This window comes from Desmodus rotundus, chromosome 8 (assembly GCF_022682495.2).
Source record: "Desmodus rotundus isolate HL8 chromosome 8, HLdesRot8A.1, whole genome shotgun sequence".
NCBI lineage: Eukaryota > Metazoa > Chordata > Mammalia > Chiroptera > Phyllostomidae > Desmodus > Desmodus rotundus.
This window is the reverse complement of record NC_071394.1, coordinates 89,805,130-89,829,688: the sequence shown is the minus strand read 5'-3', so window position 1 is coordinate 89,829,688 and position 24,559 is coordinate 89,805,130. Positions and strand designations below refer to the sequence as shown.

At 49.1% G+C, this 24,559-nt stretch overlaps 2 protein-coding genes across 13 annotated transcripts in view; both read right to left on the bottom strand.

The window, feature by feature from the left end:
* Positions 1 to 4,323, bottom strand: part of SFMBT1 (Scm like with four mbt domains 1) — a 115,061-nt gene extending 110,738 nt beyond the window's left edge. For 4 of the 8 annotated variants that reach the window (XM_053929277.2, XM_024556503.4, XM_053929280.2 and 1 more), the window contains exon 1: positions 3,484 to 3,721. The gene's annotated coding sequence lies outside the window, so the exon portion shown is untranslated. Of the gene's footprint in view, positions 1 to 2,613; positions 3,193 to 3,483; positions 3,738 to 4,149 lie in introns of those variants that run through there. The other 4 variants (XM_053929278.2, XM_053929281.2, XM_024556506.4 and 1 more) reach the window with 3 other exon arrangements.
* A 6,059-nt stretch (positions 4,324 to 10,382) lies between these two features.
* The window catches only part of RFT1 (RFT1 glycolipid translocator homolog), a 59,775-nt gene continuing 45,598 nt past the window's right edge, over positions 10,383 to 24,559 (bottom strand). For 2 of the 5 annotated variants that reach the window (XM_045192189.2, XM_045192194.2), the window contains one exon: positions 10,945 to 24,558. Coding sequence is in view for 1 of the 5 variants with exons in the window: in XM_045192195.2 (XP_045048130.2) it covers positions 10,875 to 10,935 (61 nt within the window). In the remaining 4 variants the exon portion in view is untranslated. The other 3 variants (XM_045192195.2, XM_045192191.2, XM_045192192.2) reach the window with 3 other exon arrangements.

Below are 24,559 nucleotides of genomic sequence, written 5' to 3'. Positions count from 1 at the left end.
GATTTTATCCCTTTATTTAATGTGAACATACCATGAAGTCATCATTAAAAAGCCAATTAAGTCTGAACAGTTCACCTTTTCCACAGACTTGAGTCAAACAGTGTCTGCTTCTACACCAGCACGCTATAGCTAAGCCTAGTCTAGTTACCCCTGTGAAAGCAAAAGTACCTTACAGAAGCAAGAAGATTATAGATAGGCAAAGTACAGAGTTTAGAAGGAAACAAATATCAAAAGAGAAAACTCTCTTTTTTAAAAAAGAGCTTTATTATTTTTCAATTAGAGTTTACATTCAATATTACTTTGTATTAGTTTCGGATGTACATTATAGTGGTTACATGTTCCCCCATATTTCCAGTACCCACCTGGCACCACACATAATTATTACAATATTATTGACTACATTTCCTATGAGAAAGTTCTCTATTATATGTATTTTCTGTTTCTCACTGTACATATTTTAGTTGCATTCTTAAAATTTTAAATAAATATTTGATCATGCAAAAGCTAAGAAATCTAAAAAGAGCCTCCAAAAAAAACAGTGGACCAATAAATAATCAATTACTCTCTTGGCTAATGATGCTATGAATGTGGGGGCAGAGTGACCAAATCCAGCTTAGCTGTTAGCCAATTGGCTGGCTAACTTAGTCACAGGAGAACAGACTTATTTCACAAAAGAAAATCTTTGAACTTTGTGGACTATGCCCCATACATCCCTTCCACAGGCCTGACACTGTTCCCAACTTCTATTACGTAGGTGTCCTCACAGTAAAAAACACACTTAAAACCTCTAACTCCTCTGCTTTAGAAACAGAAACAAGAGAAGATATAGGAATATATTAAATGGCATTTAGGAAGGAGAAACAAATTGTTGAAGTACTTGCTTTAGTGGGGAATATTTAAAAAACCAACTTCCTAGAGGTCTAATACAAAAAGGTATCTTTATCATGTTGAATTTTTTTTTAAATCATACCTGACATAATTTTTGTTACCTTTTGTTTTTGTTTTCATTGCTATAGTCTTAATAATTTGATAGACCAAATACCCTGCATACATAAATCAAGTTAACTGCTGTCATTTAAAATGTTGTTAAAAGCTTTATACCCACATTCTTTAAGTCAATGAACTTTAAAAAAGTCAATTTTCATTCAATTTTCTCAGCAAATTCCTGACTTTAAGGAACTGATTCATCTACTGACACCTTAAACTGACCTTCTGAGAAAGTTCATGATTCAAACTTACTGTCTGCAAGTGTACCTGCAATCTAAAAATGGGAAGTAATACATTAACACTGGGCCTGAAATGCCAAGGACTCCCAAGAACCACAGATCCAAACCTAGAAAGTACTGCCTCAGCTATAAAGTGACCTTCTGACTAAGAAGTCTCCAAGAGTCTAATTTTTAGTTATGTAGATAGTAAAAACCACAAGAACTGTTATTAAAGCATTTCAGTTCATGGTGAAATGACCACAACTCCAGCTTTACACATGTTATCATCCTTCAGCTTAATTATTAATATTGCCCCCTTTCACTCCCAACGGGTCCTGTTTTGAAGTAAAACTCATCAGTGGTGGGAGGCAGGAAGGGTTTACCGAATGGGAGGAAAAGTAATGGGAGCCCTTTGGGAGGCTGAAAACGTCTGACACCTTGATCTCAGTGTGGTTATCAGGCACAGACACATGTGGCAAGTCGGTGCACTGTACTCGTACAGATCTTATTGTAAGTCAGATCGCAATGTAAAAAAACTAGATAATGTTGAAAACACACTGAAATACATTTTTAAATGTCTTTGTCCAGGTATTAAATAACATAAAATCATCCTAGATATAGCTACCAAGATGTGTTTTCCGAATGTATTTTAATAAAGATGCATATTGTGAGCACTTTTATGTAGAACATTTTAAAATACAGACTGATTTTTTAATCTTTAATTTTAAAAGTCATTGAGTTCTAGAACTGAAAACACACAGAAATATAATCTGTTCATCCTCTAGTTTTGCAAACAAGGAAAACCGTATCTGGGAAGGGTAACGGCTACCCAAGATAAGGCAGCTGGTCCATGACAACGGCAGAAACAGAACTGTTTCCTGATCTTGGGCCACTCCCGTTTCCACCAGGCCGTTACTTTTCCGACACGGTAAACAAATCTGAACTGTGAATCCACCTGTGGCCTAGAGGGTTCAACACATCCCGCAAAACACAGCCCACAGGCCCCGAACACGGAGTCGCACTCATCCTCCTCCTCTCAAGACAGCTGGCAAATGAACGATTACATTTTCAGACATTATCTTCCAATGCAATAGAGAATGACACCATAAAAAAAACAGCTTAAGAAGACAATGCAGGGATTGACACCTTACTTCCTTTCAAATCTCTCTGATGGTTACTTGGTTCTCAAACTACATCACGACTAAGTAGGGCGCCGGAAACATGGCTTGAGGCCGTTCATCAGCACTGCTTCGAGTGCCCCCCAGAACCCCCACTAGATAAAACCACCTGTGACAGGAGTGTCCTACTCCACCCCCAGCCCCTCCCAAGACCTGTAAGTGACCTGTGCTTTACGGCTTAGTTGTAGACCCCAGGGAACAGCTGACATCTTGTGAAAAACTTAACATACATCTTTTCCGCGGGAATTTATTTCTGTCCTCAGAAGGCGTTTCTGCTCCCCACAGAGAAGGCCTTGCTTCTCGGGACACTCTGCTCGCTTTCCCACCGCCTCCTTTTCAGTCTCTAAAAAGAGACTTCAAGAACAGAAAATCGAAAGGGTCACGGACTCCAGACTGGTAGGTCGGCCCCGGGGTCGGGCGAGCCTACTGCCCGCTCGCACACGGCCGGGGAGGCCCGGCTCACTCCACCACGCCAGTCCAGTCCGAAGCAACCGGTAGCGGCGGCCTCTAGACGCTCCGCCACCGCGCAGTGGCCACCTCGGCCCTCCGAAGTTCGACCGGCGCGCCCCCGGCCTCTGCTGCGGGTTCGCGCCCCGGCCCCAGAGCGAGCCCGGGGGGCGGGTCCGCGGGGGCTCGAAGGGCGGGAGTGCCGGAGGAGCAGGGAGGGGCGTGTGGCGGGCCCAGCACGCAGGGAACTTAGGCGCTCGCCGGTGCCGCCGCCCGGCCACTTTCCTTTCACACCCCAGGGCTGTCGTGCGCCCGAGGTGTCCGCCCGCAGCTGCCGGCCACAGCCGCAGCTCCCCGCCGCAGCCAGCAGCCCCGGCACGCTCCTGTAGGCCGGCCGGCTGGCGCGCCGGGCCGCGGGGGCGCGCGAGGCCGTGCGCGGGCGCCGCTCTCCCCCTGACCGCCCCCGCCTCCAGTGCGCCGCGGCCGCCCGTTGGCGCCTCAGCCCGCGCGCCCTTTGACTCACGGCCCGTTTCGTTGGCAAAGTTGCGCCGCGGCATCGAGGGGGGTTGCTGCGCAGTCCTCCGCCCCAGCGCCGCCGCCGCCCCTTCAGGCCGCCGCGCGGGAAGGCCCAGCCGGCAGCCCCGCTTTTTTACCTGCCGGGAGTTTTCGCGCGCGCGCTCCTCAATCCCTTGCTTTTCCCCTCTCGCGCTCGTTTTCTTTCTTTCTTTCCTTCTTCTCGTTCCCCAGCACAGGCGCTTTTTCCGCTCACGCCGCCAGCGCTCGCCCGCTCGCGCCCTCCTTCCTGCTGGGCTCGGCGGAGCGGGGCGGCCGGCAGCTCTCCCCGCCCCCCTCCACCCGCGCTCCGGCGGAGGCGGCGGCAGCGGCGCTCCGCGCTCCGACTCATTCCAATATGGCACGGGTACAGGGCGCATGCGCCCGCACCCCCCCCCATCCGCGCTCCTCCTGGCTGCCGGCGCCCCTCGCGCCGCGCGGCGCCCCGCAGCCCGGCCTCTCCGAAGGCGCCCGTTAGTCGTTTCTCCTAACAAGGGCCTCGTGGGATACGGAGGCCTCCGCGGACTGAGGTGCTGGGTGTCCAGCACGTCCAGCGCCTCCACCTAACCCCTCCCCTGAGTCACCAGCACACAACTTGCCGTGGACACCCCCCAAGGCTGTGGCGCAGGGCACGCGGCGACGCCTCTGGCCCCCGACAGCGCTGCGGCCCCACGCGGACCGGCCCTGACGAGGAGGTGCTACCTCAGGGATCCAGTGCCCACCCTGACCCTGCTCAAACCCACGAGGGAAGGTCTCCCACATCTCACCTCGGGTTGTGGACCGAGCCTACAAAACCTAGTAGCGTCCCCCGGTGGGACCTGGCGTCTGGGCTGGGGCGAAGCTCACCCCTGTCGTTCGCACGTGACTGCCTCCAGCAAGCTGGTATTAGAAAAGGAACGGTCGGAGCGGCAGCCGGTTCCCAGATGGGCGCCTGTGGCCGCTGGAGAGGGCTGCGTCCTCCCGCTCGGCCCACGTCGGGAGTCTGCGCGCGTCCTTTGAGACCTGAAAAGGCACCCAAGAGCCCCGGTCCGCGGTCAGACTCGGGTCCTTAGGCTCACTCGAAATCTCCAGGCTTTCGCCGGAGACGCCCTGTAAATCAGCAAAGGACACGAGACAGCTGCCAAATTCGAGCAGGAGAGCCGCGAGCTGGGGATCGGGACCGAAGCTCCTAGGTGGCTGCAAACCAACTGCAAAACTGGAGCTGCCCGCGGGCGGTTGTTCCCAGAGCTCACAAATGCTCCAGCGAGCGCAGGTGCTGTTGGGACATTCCGATCCCCACCTGCTCTGGAAAGGTCTCTCCAGAATGGAGACCCTGCGCCGCGGGGACCCAGGGGTGCCCGGACTCCCGGGCCCGGTTGGGAGTTTGGAGGAGAGGTCTCGGAAACGGTGCTGATGGCTCCTGTCTTTCAGGAAGGAGGAGGTGCCCACCTCAAGGAGGGGGTCTGGGGTGCCAGACGCGGGCTCAGGCCACTTCCCAATGACCTCACCCCCGCGCTGGGAAATATTATCCCACTTTACAAACTTGCTCAAAGTCCAGATTTTTTATTTTACTTTACCACTGCTGGAAAGACGATGTAACAACCAGAGAGAAAAAAAAAAATTGTGAAAAGAATAAAGTATCCGTTATACTACTACAGATTGCAACTTTTTACTAATAAAACCTCCCATCTATATACATGTGTTTACATTGTTGCAACCACACATTCTCATTTGTGTTTGCTCTTCTCACATTTTTCTTTTGTTTATATGATTCATTTTTAAGATGTGCAGGTATCCTCATCCATTCACTCAGCCTCCTAATAAGGTATATTTGGGTTCTTTACAGTTGTTTGCTGATATACGCTTTAATCCTGCCTTGGGACAAATTATAATGCCGAATAATCCAGGTGAGATGCTAAGAAAAGGCAGAGTGATCTTGCTCCTCAGTTCCAAAGGACTTTCCCAAAAAGTTGCCTAACTCATTCTGCCGCCTCTTAGGAACGAGTGTAAGAAACTTAATATACATTTGTAAGCATTGGGTGCCATTTTGTTTTTCCTTATAATTTAGTAGTGTCCGTTGGTAGTTACATAGCAGTTCTTAGATGACTTTTAAAATGAATTTTTCCACGCATTTACTATTTGTATTTCCCTTTCTGTGAATGATCTGTTTATAGTCATTCATCTGTTGGGGATTTGAACCTCTTCTAACTATGACTAAGGATTTTTAATATTATAGATATTTTCCTGTATCATCAATGGTACAAATATTTCTCAGCCCATTGTTCAGTTTTATTTTAATGTTCAATCTGTCATTCTAGTCCTTTGTGATTTTTTATTGATTCAGTGCTGATAAAGTGAGCTTTCTTCCACCCATCTGATAGTTTATTGTCTGCTAGTTTTCTATAATTTCATTTTATATATAATTCTTTAATGATTATCCATCCCAAGTTTATTTTGCTGTGCAGAGTAAAATATGGATTTCACTCACCCCCCCAGCATCACCTGGTTTTATTGCTTATGCAGTCATCATTTACTAACTAATTCTTCCCTTATCCTGCGTCTAGTAAAATCTTTCGTGCTAGGCGTTTGATATTGCTTGATCTATTGGTGAAGTCTCCATTGCCTTTCATAAACCTCAGCAGATACCATATGAATCTAAATATTGGTTCTTTAAAATAGGATCTGACATGTCTAGATTCCCCTTCATGAAGTCTTCTTTTATTCAGAATATTACTTGTTATTCACACTGGTATACGTGTCCGTACACATTCTAGGTAATCAGGGAGAGGTTAAGAGTGTTGGCTTTGGTCACAAGGATGAATGGTCCGAACATTCGCGGTTTCCACCAGAATTCCATTCATGTTGGCAACTACCTTCCCTGGATGTCTGAGTGAAAAAAAAAAAAAAAAAAAAAAGAGTGCCCACTTCGGAGATGAGACTATCCATGTTCAACACTTACCAGCCCTGTGACCTTGGCAAGCTACTTATCCCCTCTATAGGCCTTAGGGTCTTAGTCTATAAAAATGAGGATAAGAATAACACCTGCCTCACAAGCTCAATACCAAGCACATAGTAAATGTCAGCTATTGTTACTGTTATTTTTAGCTCCAAAAAATTGAGATTTTTACATGGAGTTGCATTAAGTTTATGAATTAATTTAACAAATCAAATATTCTATAATATTTCATTTCCCCAACCAAGACATGTGCTATCTTTCCATTTATTCACATAGTTTAAAATTCAGACAGAAGCCAGTTCTCTTGTTGAACCCAGCCTCTCTCCACTCTTCACCTTCACGACCTTTGAGGAAGAGGAAGAGCAGAGAACCACAGGGACTGTTGAAAACTACCCTTCAAGAGTCTACCCTTGTGCTAGGCTTGGTGTGGGTGTAGATGTGTGTGCACATGCATGAAATCTCCTTTAGCCTTTGCAACATCCCTCAGGGTACGTTATGGCATTCCCTGTGGACAAAGAGCAAACTGGAAGCTTCCAAGTCACCCATAGTGACAGACACAGCTAGGCCACAGGCATGCCAGTTCCTCAACCACTCTGCTACTTGAAAAATCAGAGTGGGAGTTACTCAGAGAAGAGGCAACCCCCCCCCGACCCCCCACACAGAGGACCATGGAGAAAACTGACTTCTGGTCTTGGCACAGCCCTGCTTGAAAGCCTGCCATGGCTTTCTGTTGCATTTTGAATAAGTACAGAAGACTTACTATAGCCTATGAGACTGGCTCTGCTCACCCTCCAAACTCACCACTCACCTGTTAGCACGCGCCTGCCTTGTTTACAGTGGTTCAGCTCCACCTTTCTCCTTTACACCCATAAGTCCTTCCCACATAAGAGCACTTGCACACCGTGTTCCCACTGCCTGGCATACTCTCCATCCCACTTTCTACACGCACCTTCATATAGTGGGTACCTTCTCATCATTCCAGTATCTGTTTAATAAGGTGGCCTGTCCTCAGAGAAACTTTCCTGTCCATCCCACCTCCCTTTCCTAGCTGTCTTCTTTACAATTGTATTTATAACTTATATCTGTATTTGGTCGTTATTTGTTTGTGTTCTGTCACCCTATCTAATCCCAGACAGTCATCAGTCCCCCTGAGAACAGAGATGTGCCTGTCTCATTCACCATGAGGCTAGCCCTTTCCCTGACAGGCAGTGGGTGGACCAGAGTGTGGTTACTAGGGCAGCTGGCAGCATCCAACACCAGAGGCTGGTATACCAGTGAGTCACCCTGACCATTCCCATCTTTGTCTCCACTTCCTCTTGTCTCTGGGGAGTGGGGGTTAGAACCTTACATATCCCATATGAATCCTCTCTCCCCTGAGGCCTTGCCTGCTATTTCCAAGTAGGCCTGCTCTCTGCAGGTGAAAATCTACCCAGGGCCTTGTTCTCAATGAGAACATGAAGGTCAGGCCTGGACCCTGGGGACCTGTAGAGCCCTCAGCCAGAGCATGGGGCTGTTTTCAAACCAAGAAGATCTTAAGTTCTGCCCTGGCTGGTGTGGCTCAGTGGATTGAGCACCGGACTGCCAAAGGGCCCCCGGTTCCATTCCCAGTCAGGGCACATGTCTGCAACCCAGACCAGATGCCCAGTAGGGGGCACACAAGAGGCAACCATACATGGATTGTGATTGATTTCTCTCCCTCTCTTTCTCTCTCTTCCCTTCTCTTTAAAAATGAATAAATAAAATCTTAAAAAAAAAAATCTTAAGTTCTGTAGACTTCCAGGCCCTGCTGTCATAAATTAGTGTCCCTCCTTGCCACTTAGTTGAGTGTTCCAACTCCCTTCAATTAGTACAGGTGGGGCAAGTCACATAATAACTCCCCATGGTTAATTATCCAAGTGATCCATTGATCACCACCAGAGTCACGCTCACACAATGCCACTGTCCACTGAGGCCTGGTCCACTCTGCTGCCCTGATGGCACAGGCCACTGCCACATGTCTCCCAAACCCCTGCCCTGCTCCATCCTCATGTTTTGGCTCCGGCAAATCTCCCTGCCAGGCATCCCCTCTCTCCTATTACGTGTTGTAAGGGAAAAAGCAAGAGACAGACAGCTTAGGGTCAAGTCCAGATTTAGTCATTGCTTCTTTATGACACCTTTACAGGACCGTTTTTCCCTCTCTGGGCCTCAGTTTCCTCATCTCTGTAAAATGGAGGTGAAGCCACCTATGTTGCCAGATCCTGAAAATCCAAGAACATAAATGTTTATAAACACTCTTTGCAAACTGTAAAACACAACAGAATTATGAGAAATAATTGGCCTAGTCCCCAAGCTACCTCCTCCAGGAGGCCTCCCTAGAACCCTCCACTTCATTCTTGATCGACCTAAGGCACTTAGCTTGTTTCTCCCCAGTCGCCTACCTTGGGAAAGGAACAGCCCCCCATCCCCACCCCCATTTCCATCCCTGAGTGCCACAAGCTCAGGGCCATGGCCCATTCATTCCCAGACAGCTCTCTCTGCTTCCACAGCATTCTTTTCCCCATTCACAGAAGAAAAAAAATAATTAATGGGGCCGATGTTCTCAATTTTTTTCTCTTTTTAAAAAAAGATTTTATTTATTTATTTTTAGAGGGAGGGGGAAGAAGGGAGGAGGAGAGGGAGAGAACCATCAATGTGCGAGAGATACATCAATTGGTTGCCTGTCCCACGCCCCCAGCTGGGGACCTGGCCCACAACCCAGGCATGCGTCCTGACAAGGAATCAAACCCGTGATCTTTCGTTGCGCAGGCTGGCACTCAATCCACTGAGCCACACCGGCCAGGGCCTCAATTTTATATGATTGTGCCATGCACTTTTCTTAAACCTTTTTGCACCCTCAACAATTTCTCTAACAAGAACTCACAGGCACCAGACAGGTGACCAAGGACACAGAACTCAGCAGTGCAGGGGAAACAGGGCTGGGGGTTTTCTTTGGGGTGGTGAACTGTTCTAAAATTAGATATGGTAATGGTTGCATAACTTCATGATGTACTAAAAACCGCAGAATTGCACAATTTAAAAGGGTGAATTTTATGATATGTGATTAGTGTCTCAGTTTAGAAATTATATGAGAAAAGAAAGTGCTACAGGGACTGATGTGAGAATATAGACTGGCAGCCCCTGGTCAAAGGTGGCCCATGTGGTGCTCTGCTCGACCAACACAGTGAGGTGTTTGACAATGATTTTTAAAGGTATAATTTGCATGTAATAAAATGCACCCCTTTTCTAAGTGTGCAGCTCTGAGTGCTGCCAGGGGCGACCACCACCACGGACAAGGCACAATGTGCTCCCTCAGCCCAGAAATGCCCTCTGCCCCGCTCCAGTGACTGCCTCACCCGCAGGCAACCATTGATCTGACTTTTCTCTTCGTAGATTAATTTTGCCTTTTTTTAAAAAAAATTCATCATAGAGTAATACTCTTTTATGTCTATTTTTGAAATTCATCCACATTGTTACATGTATCTGAAGATTATTCCTTTTTTCTTTAATGTTCAACCATTTCTTTTTTTAAAAGATTTTATTTATGTATTTTTAGAGAGAGGGGAAGGGAGGGAGAAGGAGAGAGAGAGAAACACCAATGTGTGGCTGCCCCCCGCAGACTCCCAACTGGGGACCCGGCCTGCAACCTAGGCATGCTCCCCGACCAGGATCTGAACCAGCAACCCCCTGGATTGCAGGCCGGTGCTCAATCCCCTGAGCCACACCAGCCAGGGCTAGTGTTCAACCATTTCTTTATTTTAGGTTAAATAACATCATTTTGCTCATACGAAATACCCAAGGAATGGAGATTCACTAGATCTACTGATCTTCAAAATATTGTACCTACATTAGCGAAGTTTTCAGCATATGCCCTCCCATATGTTTATGTCTAAATCATATTATTTTATACATACACATCACTCTAGTAAAAAATTGCATGCATTATAAAAGTAGACAAAATACAGAAATTTTAAAAGAAAGCAGTAAAGATGAGATAAACTATTTTTAAGTAAATTTTATTTTATTTATTAAAGAAGTATGATCATTTTGCCCCTCACAAAATATTATATTAATGATTATTGTTAAATGATATTAAAGTAAATTACAATATTAAGATATTAATAATATTGTTAAAGAGATGTGATTTTAAATGCTTTTTATACTACTGAACTATAATTGAAATACAATAAATTACATGTGTTCAAACTATACAATTTGATTAGTTTTGACATATAAATATACTCCTGAAACCATCACTCCAATAAAGAGAACAGATATTTTCATCACCCCCCAAAATTTCTTCATGTCTCTTTGCACCCCATCCCTCCTTCTGCCGCCACCCCAGGGAGCTGTTTGTCACTACAAGATAGTCTGCATTTTCTAGAATTTTATTTACACGGAACTACATAGTAGGTTCTCTTTTTTGCCTGTTTTTTCTCATGTAGCGTAATGATTTTGGGATCCCTCCGTGCTGTTACAGGTAGCAGTAGCTCACTAGCTCACTTCTTTTCCTTGCCGAGTAGCATCTCACTGCATGATGCATCACAGCTGTGCACTCGCTCCTTTGCTCACGGCCATCTGGGCTGTTGTTCCCACTCTGGAGCTATGGGGAATAATGCTGCTATGAGCATTCTTGTACAAGTCTTTCTGTAGACATGTGTTTTCATTCCTCGTAGTTAATAGCATATATAATATATTAAATAGTAAACATAATATTTTAATAATATACATAATCAATAATATAACACATATATGAAAATATAGAATAAAATATAATGGGAAATATGTAACATGTAAATGGAATATTAAATGTATGTGTAGTACAAAATTTATAATGTATACATGGAAATATAAAATGTAATTAATATAACAGGTGTTAAATATGCATTAATATATAAAATAAATGTCCCATCAACAGTCATAAACATTAAAAAGTATATATTCACGTACAATTACATACACATGTAACTACATGAACACACACATTTTTATTTAATGTGTATGCTTTCAATGGGGCGTTTTGTCCCTAGTCCCTATGGACCTCTATCCACCTGCTCTGGTCACCACAGTGAAAAGAAGCAGTCACTGAGGCTTCACCCCAGAGAGGCCAATTCCAAGACCTGGGGGAGGTCTTGGAACCCCCAAGGTTGGGCTTCTAACTTGGGTTGGGACTGAGGTTGCTTGGGGCTGAGGGAGTAGCATCTGGAACCAGGACACCAAGGTTCACTCTGCTGGCCAAGGAAGGACTCCTGTCTCTAACTATTTGCAGACCAGGAGCCAGGAGGAGTAGACAGCAGGGCCAGCTTAGGCATGAAACAATCTCAAAGCGCATCATGTCCCTTCTGGAGGGTCAGGGGTAGAAGGTACATAAAGAGGGCTGGCCATTAGGCCCTTGAAAGAGAGTCGCAAAGGCAAGCTCAAAGGAACTATGACCATGGACCCTTCCAATTTCTCCCACAAGCCACCTGCTGGGTTGGGCAAGCACAGCCTGCATCCTTCTGATGCTCAGGGTCCTCTCTTCACACCCTGCTGGCTTGCCATAATGGAAGACCACAGTCCCTGCCTGTCCCATGCTCCCGTCCCTCTCCCTGTCTCTCCCCATATGGCCATTTTTCCTTTTTTATTAAAGAGTAGCTTACATACAGTAATTGTTAGGATATTGGTGTGAGTCTATAAAATATTGACAAGGACATTTAATATGTTTGTTTGATGTCTGTTGTAGCAACAAGCCAGCTTAATCTTTCTGTTAAACAATAGCCTCACCTATGCCTGGCTGGGCTTACCAGCCAAATGCATAGTGCCACCTCTAGGCCCCAACATGGTCCCTTGCATGTCAGCACTGGGTGCATTCGGAAGAAAAGAGATTTCTGCCTAGTACAGACAAAATCAGGCAAATGCCAATGGATCTTGCTTTCCCCAGTAGCTTTGTACAAAATGAAGTGTGCTCAATTGAATCCTAATTTTCTCATTACTTACTTTATAATTCCTGAGATGTGTGATCTTCATTCCTATTGGGTCTTGCTCCTAAAACCTCCAATTTCCATTTTCCACGGTCTTCATCCAGTCATTCTGTCCAGTGTGGAGCACAAGTCCTGAGATAGCCACTTACCTTCCTAATATCAACTACTTCATCCTTAAAACTCAACTAGCAGCATGTGGGCTGTTGAAAGCAAAGCACCACACTCAACGTTGTCTAGAGGTTCTTTCTGCACTAAGATTTGAGCTATGAACACACTTGTGAATATTTTTGAAACATTTTTTAATTCTCACCTGAGGAAATGCTTATTGATTGTAGAGAGAGGACAAGGGAGGGAGGAGAGAGGGAGAGAAACACTGATCAGTTGCCTCTTGTTCATGCCCCTGACTGGGAACTGAACCCGCAACCTTTTTGTTTGCTGGACAATGCTCCAACCTACTGAGCCACACCAGCCAGGGCCCTTGTGAATATTTTAGATAAGGAGATGTCTAGCATTTTCCAAGCAGCAGATCTAGATCCAATAACTCATGCACTTCCCTCTCCTCGATGCCTGCTGTGTGCCTGCACGAGGTACTGAGGCTCACAGACAGGAATGTGACATGGCCCACCCAGAGGTGCCCCAGCTGAGTGAAGTGCTCCTTGGGTTGGGTTGATGAGAGGAGGACACAGAAAGGGCCTCTCTGCAAGAGAGGAGGCCTGGTTTCCGCCCCTAAGCTGGGAGGGGAAACCTGAGTTGTAGCCCAGCTGTGCTCATAACTGTGGGGCAGAGTCCTTCTCTCCCAGGGCCTTGCTCTTCCCCTCTGTGCAGTGGGGGCTTGCAGAGAGGCTCCACAGACCTTCGCAGACACTTTGTGCTGGGTCCCGTGATAGATCCAGTGCAGTAGCCAGGGAGTAACTGCTAGGGACAGCAGCATTGGCAGGTGGGGGCAAGGCTCTCTGCAGACAGCGAGTGTCTTGTCTGCCATCCCTGGTGGGCCTGCAGCACCCAGAGTAGTTGGTGCACACCAGTATGAGTTCCCTTCTCCCCTGTTGGCCCCCTGAGGGTGTAGCCCACATCAGCCTTTCAGCAGGACTTTGAGTTCCTGGAGGATGTCGGCCCCCTCAGCAGCCAGGCTCACCTCCAGATGGCCCAGTGGGCAACTCTGAGGCAACCGGGGTTCTGGAGCAGAGGGGCCTCCGGGACAAGGAATGACTGGAATTCACATACATTGCTATTGACAGTTTCTCATACAGTTAAACACACTTACTGTGTGATCCAGCCACTCCACTATTGGGTATTTGCCCGGGAGATATAAATACATGTCTACATGCACAGATTTGCTCAGGAATATGCATAGCAGCTTTATTCATACTAACCAAAAACTGGAAACAACCCAAATACCCATCAACAGAAGAACAGATAAACAGAAGCGTATCCATAGAATGGATTACTATTTACTCGGTGATAAAAAGGAATGAGCAAATGTTACACACAACATCGATACATCTAAAAGATATTTTGCCAATCAAAGAAAGTCAGATCAAAAAAAAAAAAGGATACTGCGTGTTCTAGGAAAGCAAAACTCATCTCTGATGATAGAGGTCAAAATCGGGGTCACTTCTGGGTTAGGAGCCAGTGACTGGGAAGGGACACAGGGAATTCTCCAGCATGTGGAACCGCGCTCGGGGTCACGATCACACGGGTGCCTGTCTGTGTGAAAGCCATCAAGTTGTAGCGTCAACGATTAGTGCGTTTTACTGAATGTAAGTTATTCCTCAGTAGGAAAATAAGCCTTCAGGGTGAGGTCCAAAATGAGGAGTCCCTCGGGAAGGGGCAGCTGGCAGCTTGCACACTTGCTCTCCCCTTACCCCACCCATCCTGCAGACCCCTGGTTGGGCATTGGACCTCCTGGTTCTGGTGTTGGTGACAACTGAATGTCTAGCCCACTGGCTGCTGAATGAGGTCACAGAAACGTAAGCAGCAGTTTACAGCGTGGCGACTTTGGAGACGTTACCACCCGTGTGCCAGCAGAGCACAGCCTGATGGGCCACGTCACGCCCTTGAGTGAGCTGGACCACCTGTCGCCACCGAACCCTGAGCTGTTCTGAGGCCCCAGGCTAGGATGGCATATGAGGGCCAGCTGTAGCTAACCTTGCTGGAAGGAGGGGCTCAGCCCAACCTTCTCCAGGGGCAGCTCTGGTGCAGGAGACAACAGGTCTTGACCTTGGTAGACCTTAGCAACTGTATTCAAGATAGATAATCTTGCCTCTTTTTTCCTGCCCTGTATTTTTCCCAAGCTCAGCCTGTCCCCTCCTCCCTCCATCCAAGTACCAGCCCTTCCTCAGACCACCCACTACCTGCTGAGCACTGGTTCTGCAGCAGGAGCAACCCCAAGGGATCACACCCACACCTCTCCTACGTGTGGTAGCCCATATGTGGAACACACAACACACAGGCACACACACATCCCAGGAGGGCCCACGACAACAGGCATGAACTTACAGACGTACACAGGTGCCCACGGGCATGGGCATATAAACAACCAGTGCCATGATGTCATGCTGATTGAGACCTGGGCAATTTCTGATCAGTGATTGTTTGTGGTCCATTGCATGCCTGTGCAGCACTGTACCAGGTGGTCTGTCCACGTGCGGACTCACTCAGTTCTCACCACAGCCCCGTGTGCTAGAGGCAGTACTTCGATGATGAAACAGAAGCTCAGAGAAGTCACTCTCCAGTGATCCAGCCACCTAGACATTCTTCAACACACCGCCAGAGTGCAGCAGCCAGGCAGGAAGCTCAGTCCCGTGCCTGCCCCTGCACTTTCTCCCTACCTCGCCTCTCCCAGGTGGGGCCTTCTTTGGTCAATGGGAAAAGAGCCTAGGCCCTCCCAAAGTAAGCTTTTCTGAAAGCTCATTTCCATTATCAACTGGGGTTTCCCCGTTTCTCTGGAATCTTTGAGGCCTACTGGCCAGAAAACTCCCGATGCTCTTTGTAGGAGGGCAGGGAAGGAGGACAGTGAGCTCAGGGAGGGCCAGGAGAAACATCTGAGACAGGTCCAGGATAGCCCCCAAATTTCACACTCAGCTTCTCCCAGCACCTGGCCTGGTGGATGCTAGAATCCACACTGAGCTCCTGGGACCTGGGCCTGACCTTCCAGCTGCCCAAAGTGCCCACCTGCTCATCACCTCTCAACCTCCTATCCCAGATTCCCCTTCATCTACTTTCTGGAGACAGAAAGTAAAGCCAGAGAGAGACTGGCATTTGCTTATTCAGAATCAGAGATCCAGGAAAATTCAACATTTTCTAAGAGAGTCACTTCAGGGCAGTTCTACCTTAACTAGCTTTAGCCCAAGCAGGGACAGGGGCAGGGACAGCCACACCTTCAGCCAGCCCTGCTGTCAGATGTCAGGGAGGAGCCTGGGGCCAGGGTGTAGTCCAGGTTCAACTGGGAGGAGAGGGCCTGGCAGGGAACTGACCTTATCTCCAGGTTCTCCTGGGCTTGGGGAAGGAGCTAAGGCCAGGAGCTGGCAGGCTCTGCTTCAAAAGAGACCTCACCAGACAGCTCCTGCCTCAGTCCACACAAAGGCCTTTGGGATGGGACTGGGTGCCTCCCAACTCTGTCATCTGGACACATGCTGAGGGGTTGGGCGGAGGTCAGGCCCTGGGTTGATCTTCCCCGCTCTGCCCCCGCCCTTCCCTGTGACCTTAGTATGAGAGGTGTCTCTTTGGTTTCTTTTTTTCTTTCTTTCTTTTTTTTTTTTAAGATGTTACTTATTTATAGAGAGAGGGGAAGGGTGGGAGGAGAGGAAGAGAAACGTTGTGAGAGAGAAATATCAATCGACCACCGATTATACATGCCCTGACCAGGCACTGGACCCCTAACCCAGGTATGTGCCCTGACAGGATAGAACCAGCGGCCTTTCACTCTGTGGGACTACGCCCAACCAACTGAGCCACATTGTTGAGGGCATCCTTGGTTTCTTAATTCAGTCAAGAGAGCAGATATGAGCTCCAGGCTCCAGTCAGATCCTCAGGATGTGTGTGCGTGTGCACGCGCATGTATGGAGTGGGGGGAATTAAAGATGAGGGAGACTGGGCTTCCCTCCCCGAGGAGAGCCCTGCCAATAGGAAGACCAGCCAGGCCCCAGCTGTCAGCAGTTGGGGTCAAGACATTCAGGTTAGGCTGAGAAGATGGAGAGAGGAAGGATGGATCCCAGAGCAGGGTGGTGTGAAGGGGGCCAGGTCTCAGCCAGTGGGCGGGGCTTGGAAATTTAGTGGGGGTAGACGGAAGAATTTTGAAAGGCTTAGAGAAGGGAGGGAAGCAGAAAGGAAGGGAGAAAAGAATTGGGTGTGCAGAGGTCTGGAGGTGGGAATATGGGCAAGTGCGGGGATATGAGCAGTTCCTCCGGGCCAGAGTGGGGGGATGAGTCTGGAAGGGGTTTGTGGGTTTGAGCACACAGGGCCTTGATGCCTGGAATGGAGATAATGCTGACGATGCTGGGACCTAGGGCTCACTCCCGCTGCGATATTCCCACAGCAACAGCACGAGTTAGGGACTGTCAGCCCCATTTACAGCTGAGAACACTGACAGGCCACCCAGTGGGCAAGCGCTGGGGCCCCGCCCTCAGTCCTCATACTCTTCTGACAGCTTCTGACTGTGTTCTGATCTGTAGAGGCAAAAAATTTATGTTTAAGAAACCTTTTATTTATTGATTAGGAGAGAGAGAGAGAAACATCAATTTGTTGTTCCATTTATTTATGATCCATCGGTTGATTCTTATATGTGCCCTGACCGTAGATCAAACCTGCAACCTCAGACGATGCTTTAACCAACTGAGCCGCCTGGCCAGGTCCTACAACAATTTTAGTGAGGGAATGATAAGTCCAGGCCTGCATTCCAGAAAAAACGTGTACATCTCTGCGACAAGTGACACCATAAACAAAGTTAAAATACAAGGGAAAGACTAGAAAAAAATTTGCCATGCATATAACAAAGGATTAAAATGCAGAATACACAGAGTGCTAGAAATCAATATGAAAAGATAAAAACAGTGAGAAAAATTGACAAAGGATTTAAACAGACTCTTCATAGAAGAAAAAAAAATGATCACTGAATAATAAAAGATGAATCAAGCCCTGGTTGGTGTGGCTCAGTGGACTGAGTGCCGGCCTGTGAACCAAAGGGTCGCCGGTTCGATTCCCAGTCAGGGCACATGCCTGGGTTTTGGGCCAGGTCCCCAGTTGGGGTGTGCAAGAGGCAACCACACATTGATGTTTCTGTCCCTCTCTTTCTCTCTCCCTTCCTCTCTCTCTAAAAATAAATAAATAAAATCCTTAAAAAAATGAATCAACAAAATGAAAAGGCAACCTTTGAAATGGGAGAAAATATTTGCAAATTATCTGATAAGGGGTTAATATCCAGAATATTTAAGGAAGTCATATAACTTGATAGCCAAAAGCAAACGATGCAATTAAAACATGGGCAGAAGACTTCCACAGACATTTATCCAAAGAAGACAAACAAATGGCCAACCAGTACGTGAAAAGAAGCTCAACATTCCTACTCATGAGGGAAATGCTGATCAAAACCACAAGGAGGTATCACCTCACACTTTCCCTGCTGCTTACCCGCCCACGGAGCTCAGGATCTCTCTGGAGGAAACACATGGGAGGGTTCTGCCCCCTAGCGGCCACTGGCGGCCAGGCCTCTCCTCTTGGCTCCTGGACCTCAAAGGAGCCAACTGGCCCCTCTATCTTCTCTAATGCCTGGAGCACAGGAACAAGCCCATTTCACAGGGACTGGAACTGATGATGGCCCCAATAATCTTAATCTCTGAGCACTTTTGAGCCCTGAGGGCCCTGCTTCCAGATGTGAGCCCCCAACCTGAGGCTTCGGGTGGTCCTATGGTCTCAGGGTCTAGTCCCCTGAGAGGGAGGCCTGACTACGCCCAGGATGAAGGCACTCAGGGACGATGGCCAACACCGACACTACAGAAGTGGGGCAACTCTTAACTGCAAAGTGGGGAAGTTCTCTCCCCCACATGCCCACCCCCGCGCTTCCCCCTTACAGCCCCTGTCATCAGGCTGTGATCAGTGCCCATGGGTAGGGGAAGCACCACCGGAGCTGAGAGCTTTGTCTAGGGCTTGATGCAAAAGATGCTTTGCCTCTGGACACCCCCATCTCTGCCCCAAGAAAAGGAGACGGGGTCGGGGGAGCACTCAGGAGGAGGGGAAACTGAGGGGAAGTCCTAACTCTCCAGGGAGGGCCTCACACCTGTCCCTCAAGGGAGGCACACATGTGCACCCAGTCAGATACAGCAAATCTTTCCTTGTCTTTACTAAGCTGTGGACTGAGGCTAGGGCTGAGGGCCAGCAAGGGGTTGAGGAGCCCCACAGCCACTCCCCGCCTCTGTCAGGCCCAGAGCCCTTCGTCCCTTCATTTTGAGAGTCTGAAGCTGTGAAGAGCCACAGTTCTGGGCCAGGCCTGAGGATTCAGCACGAACAAAGTGGGCCTGCCTGGCACCCAGGGTGGGAGGTGGCCAGTGACAGACAGCACAAACCCTCTGGAGAGAACTTCGCACATCCGATGCCCAGGAGGAGCCCTGTGCCACCCCCACTCCGAGGGAGACCCCACGGCTCTGGGGAAGGGCCTATCCCAGGAAGCCTCTGGGTTCTGATGAGGACATCAGAGCTCCAGGACCACCCCACACATACACACACTTCTGCTCCCAATTAGCACTAATTGGATTGTGTAGCAAAAGCAGTCTGGTCTGCAGGGTCCCAGGGAGGCAGCCCCCATCAGGAACCAGGTGAGCCAGGCTCTGGGGGATGGGCCCTGGGGTCCCTGTTCCTCTGAGGGGGGATCAAGTGACAGGGGCACATCTGCCAGGGACCCCAGTGGTCCCTCTGGAAGATAGGACCTTCTTCAGGGCCAGGGAATAAGTTGGGGATGAGGAACCTGACAAATACCACCCCCCCCTTAGCCTGGTATTTGAGGCCTTCCTCCCAGCTCCTCACCCCAACCTGGCCTCTCCTATTTTTTCTGCTCCCAGTCCTCATTCTCCATGTCATTCATTCATTCATTCATAATCCATGCAGCCCTCCCATGGCCAGGCCTGGAGACCACAGAGCCATCTGTATAGCTGGTCAGTAGGACTTTGGAGGCCTGCTGAGGAACCAGGACCTCATCCAAGGGACACTGAATGGTCAAAGGCAGACCAGTGACAAGGTGGGTCTGAGTGTAACAGAGGTTCCTGGTACTTAACTTCCCCACTTGAGCAGCAGCCCTCTCCTCTTCCACCCACCCCCACCCAGGCCTGGGCCGAGCTTGGCATAGACCCTGTGAGGCAAACCCTTGTGCTGGGTCCATTTCATTCTAGGTGGGAGGAGGAGGCTAGGCTGGCAGTGTGGTGGGCTTGTGAGTGGAAGGATCAGCCCCAAATCCTTCTCTGTGCAGCTTGAGTTGGCATCCTCTGGGTGGCCCTGGGCCTGGGGGACAGTGGGAACTGGCCCCCAGCAAGTGGCTGGTTCTGGAACATGCATGCCTGAGCAGCCTGGGCCCCAGGGCCCCAAGTGAGAGCCCTGAGCCAGCCAGCCCACTTTACAATACACCACACAGCTCAGGCCCTCAGCCCTGGGGTAGGGTGGTGGGAAGATGCAGGTGTTCAGCCTGTGCTCCCCACTCTAGCCCCCAGAACATCCCCACAGGGAGAGAAGGCTTGGCTTTGCTCCCCTCCCTTCCCTACCTTAGAGACCAAGCAGTTCTGGGCAATTTTGTGTTGCCATGACAACCACACACTTTCTTCTTCTCCACTTAGCAGATTGAATCTGAGTTGCAGATTAAATCCTGGTAGTTGTCTGTTTAGAGAGTATGCGGCCGCTTGAAGAGATCTATGCGTCTTCCATTTCCCAAATGCCTTTGACGCCCACTCCTTGTTTCTTGATGGCTAAGACAGGGAGCCCAAATGTGCCCTGCCTCACCCACTGTGCCCAGGGGTGGTCCTGGCCAATGGCAGAGCCCCCTTGGGTTCTGTTCTCTTGCTTGCAGGAAAGCTTGCAGGCCGACACAGTGTACAGCCTCTGCGGTGAGCAGACCATGGATGGTCTTCAGAGGCCCCATACAATGCACAGGCCTCTTTGGTGTGAGGCGCAGGGGTTTCTGGCAAGAGCTCTGGACTCAGGAGGCTCTCTCTGCCCCTTCAGGTCTGTAAGCTGTAGGGAGTTACCAGGCCCTGGGAAACCCAGAACCACCTTAACCTCCATGAGTTCCCCAGAATTGACCTCAGCCAACTCTGACCAGCAGAGCTCACTGGGCAAGAGGGCGGAGCTCAGCCCCAGATGAAGGAGACCTGTGACACTGGTGCATAGTGGCCCTGTCTGGGGTGGGGAGGGGGGTTGCTGGTGGCCCTGGAAGGCATGTGTCAGCCTGGCAGTTGTGTGGGGGCTGGTGTAGCATGTTTAGGGGAGGTCGCCATGGGGTGGTGAGAGAAAAGTGTAGACCCGCATGCAGGGCAGACTTGTGGCCCAGCCTGTTCTCAGATCTGCCCAGGACAAGGATAGAAATGGGCATAGGGGGACCCCACAGGGAGGATCCCTCCGAATGGGCATGGAAACCTACTTCTGTGCCCTGCTGTCAGGGCCAGAGGCCTCTGCATCTTGTACAATCCGCTGCAGATGTTAAACCTGCAGAGTGGTGCTGTTTACAAGGCTGCTTCCCCCCGGGCTACAGCATCCCTGGGCTGGGGCCTGGTCCTGACCACAGCTGCATCTCCTGGGCTAAGCTCCACATCCCCACCCTGATCTTATTACCCTTACAACATTGGGGAAAGTTCCTGAACCTCTCTGAGCCTCAGTATTTTCACTCTGGGAAAGGGAGGAGGGCCAATGGATGGACCGGTGAGAGTGAAGCGGGAGGGTGAGGGGCTCCCAGACTCTTGTGTTTTCTCCAGGAAAACAGAACCACCATACCTGTTGGGGTCAGTCACATTGAGAGTTTTATGGTGTTTAGTCAGAGTTCTACGATTTTGTAGGGAAGAGAAGAAAGGAAAGAAAGGAAAGAAAAGGAAAGGAAAGGAAAGGAAAGGAAAGGAAAGGAAAGGAAGGAAGGAAGGAAGGAAGGAAGGAAGGAAGAAAGAAAGAAAGAAAGAAAGAAAGAAAGAAAGAAAGAAGGAAAGAAAGAGCAAGGGAGGGAGGAAGAAAGAAAAGGAAGGAAGGGGGAGAGAGAGAGAAAAAGAAAGGAGATACTAGCTTGAAGAAAAACAGATTGTAACAGAAAGATAGGATACTACTTAGCTTAGCAGAGAACAATATTTACATAGTTTTAAACATGTAAAGACTGATAACAATTCACCCCAAACCATGACATTGAAAGGTTGGGAAAGAAGTGTGTGGAGAAGTGGTTATTTTAACTCATTTTCCCGTAGTAGGAGGTCAATATTCTAAAGGGGGGGGGGATCAAAAGGTGGCAACATAAGCAAAGTATTTAGAAATATAAATGGAAATGGAAGAAGAAATGGCCAAAATAATGGACAGTCATGGGCCAAGAAGGGAAGTAGAACCTGCAGCTTTTGGATTATCAGCCTTGTTGCATTGTTCAGCTTCAAAAACCATGTACATGTATTATTTTGACCAAAATAAAAATTGAGAATAAAAGCGGGTAGGGTTTAGATAGAGAGCAGGCTGAGGTTTGAGAGGTGGAGTAAACTGCCCAGGGCCTTGGAGTCAGGAGACGCCACAGGAGGACCCATGCTTGGGTCAGTGGCCCAAAGAAGAGCGAGCTCAGAGTGCCCTTGTCAAGACCGTGGATTCCGGCAGGTGCCCATGGAGGCTACAAACATGGGTCTCACGCCCAAAGGGCTGCATCCCATTCCTCTGGGCAGGGAAACAAGACCCTTGAGAAACAAGGCCAGAAGCCACTTGCCCACAGAGGGAGGAGCAAGAGCAGAGGACTGAGACATCTGCTTGGTTTGTTCTACTTCCCTTTCTGTTTGCTGGAGGCTTTTATCCCTAAATTTCGCACCTAGCCGGGCTGGCTAATCAGATTCTGCAGGAGGAAGGCTGGGGCATCAATGACTTCACTGACACTTCTTTTAACAGACACACACTCTCCAGGCCCAGCCTGCTGCACCCTTCTGTCTGTGGCTGAGGAGGTGGTGAAGCTGGAGTGTCAGATCCTTGTTGCTGGCTTGCTGCTTACCAGGGACATTCAAGGGCCACTGCTCCTCCAGGGTTCTCCTGGCTGCTGCCGTGGGAAAGATCGCCAGCTGAATGACCAAGGGACTGATTGTCATGATGTTACAGTTGATGCTGACCATTGCCTTGGGGCCTGGCCTTGTGCAATGCCCCTTTCAGATGAGAAGCCCAAGTGTAAGGGGTTCAGCCATTGGCCAGCATGTCCCGAGTCCTGGGCTCTAGGCTGGCTGGCCATTAAGAACAGTGTGACTGGGGCAGGCTCCTTTCTATCCTGAGCTCCCTTAGTGGCAAGGTTGGGGCTGAGGCAGTGACTTATTCTGATACAGCAGGTGCATTCTTAGGGTTCATCCGCAGACAAAATGGAGAAATAGATCCTGTAGTTAGAGGTCTCTGTGTAATGATATTCACTACATTGTAAACCACATACAACAACCAGCAACAAACTAGAGACAATCTTAAACGTCACACCATGCAGTAAAAAAAGAGCACTGTAGAGGGCAGTATAAGCAGGGCAAGACACGTGCCCTACGTGCAAAGTGAAAGGAGACCACGGGCAGGACGTGGAGTTTCAGTAACTGTCTGCAGGGCACTGGCTGCCCCAGGATAATTCATAATTTAACATTTATAATTTAAAGACAAACATAAAACATATAATACTATCAGGAGATAAGATCATTTGTTATCAGGAAAAAGAATACATGGAGGTTTTTCAGGCTCTGTGATGGCTTCTGCTCGACCTCCCCAGCCTGAATGTACAGCCTTGACTGGCTCTCCCACTCCGCAGCCCCAAGAACTGCCAAACTGCCACATCCTTGGCCGCCACCGTGGCCCCCGGGCTACAGCGCACAGGGATTAGAACCTTTTGTAGATGGAGAAGCGATAAAGCCACCCTCAGGATCTCAGGAAAAGGGTAGGGCTGGAATTAGAATGTGATTTTCAGGCTCTCCAGCTGTGTTGATTATCTGGTTCAATAGCTGGTCCCTGAGCCGAAGAGTCATCTCTCAAGCTACGAAGGCCACCTCATGGTTGAGGTGGTGGAGTGACCCACAGAGGCTGATGGGAGTGAGGGAGGCCTGGAGCAGCAGGCTGTGTGGATTGGAACCAGGCACAACCAGCTCACAACTCTTTGAGGAGGAGGAGGATCGAGAAAGAGAGAAAGAGGAAGGCCTGACAGATGGACCCCCACCACTCAGATATGACCCAGACACCAAACGTCAACAGGCAACACCTTGCCCAAGGATCGGCGTCAGGCCCAGATGAGGCTGGTGTCTCCCTACGGTCTGGGAGTCCCAACTGTTGGCAGAGCATACTTCCCTTCTTAGCAAACTCCACCATAACTGATGCACCTCCAGGCTCCCGAAGTTCTGACCTTTCGCTTCCTCCCAGCTGCTTCTGAAAGAAGAAAGCCTCGATCTGAACCTGGCATCCCTCATCCCAGCCCAGTGAAGGAAAAACAAAAAGCAGTTTGCAGAGGATAAGTCTGAGGGGCTGACTGCAGAGACATGACTGTCGTCTTTTTGTAGGGTGAGGAGGAGGAAGAACTCAAGTGTCCAGATCAGCGGTGATGAGCAGGTTCAAGGTGAAGATGCTGGCAAATTGGTGAGTGAGGCTGTGCAGGGGTGCAGGAGGCTCCTGTGGATCGCCATGGCCCACGGCCACCCACCTGCATGGCAGGCCCAGTGCAGGCCCTCCGTTTTCTTCAGACAAAGCTGCATTCTCTTCTATCAGCAGGGGCCATTTTCCTTTCTGCTTTAACCTACGGCTGCAGAGAAACCTAATCTAAGGCTGCGGCAATTCCTGAAATTGCTGAAAATCATTTAATGAGCTTCTGAAGCATTCCCTCTTGTTCTGGGAGCCGCTTAGGCTGAACCTGAAAGGAGGCATTTGCCAGCTGCTCATGGCCCTCCCCAGAGCTGTGGCTTTGCTTCCCCAGGACCGGGCCCTGGCGCTTGCCAAGTTCAGGAGGCCTCAGGCCCCTCTGCAATGTGTCCTTGACCATGTCCGAGCCCTTTTAAGCTCCCTCAGGCAAGCCGGCTGAAAAGGTGCTTTCATTTCCTCTTCACCTGCAGCTGTGCC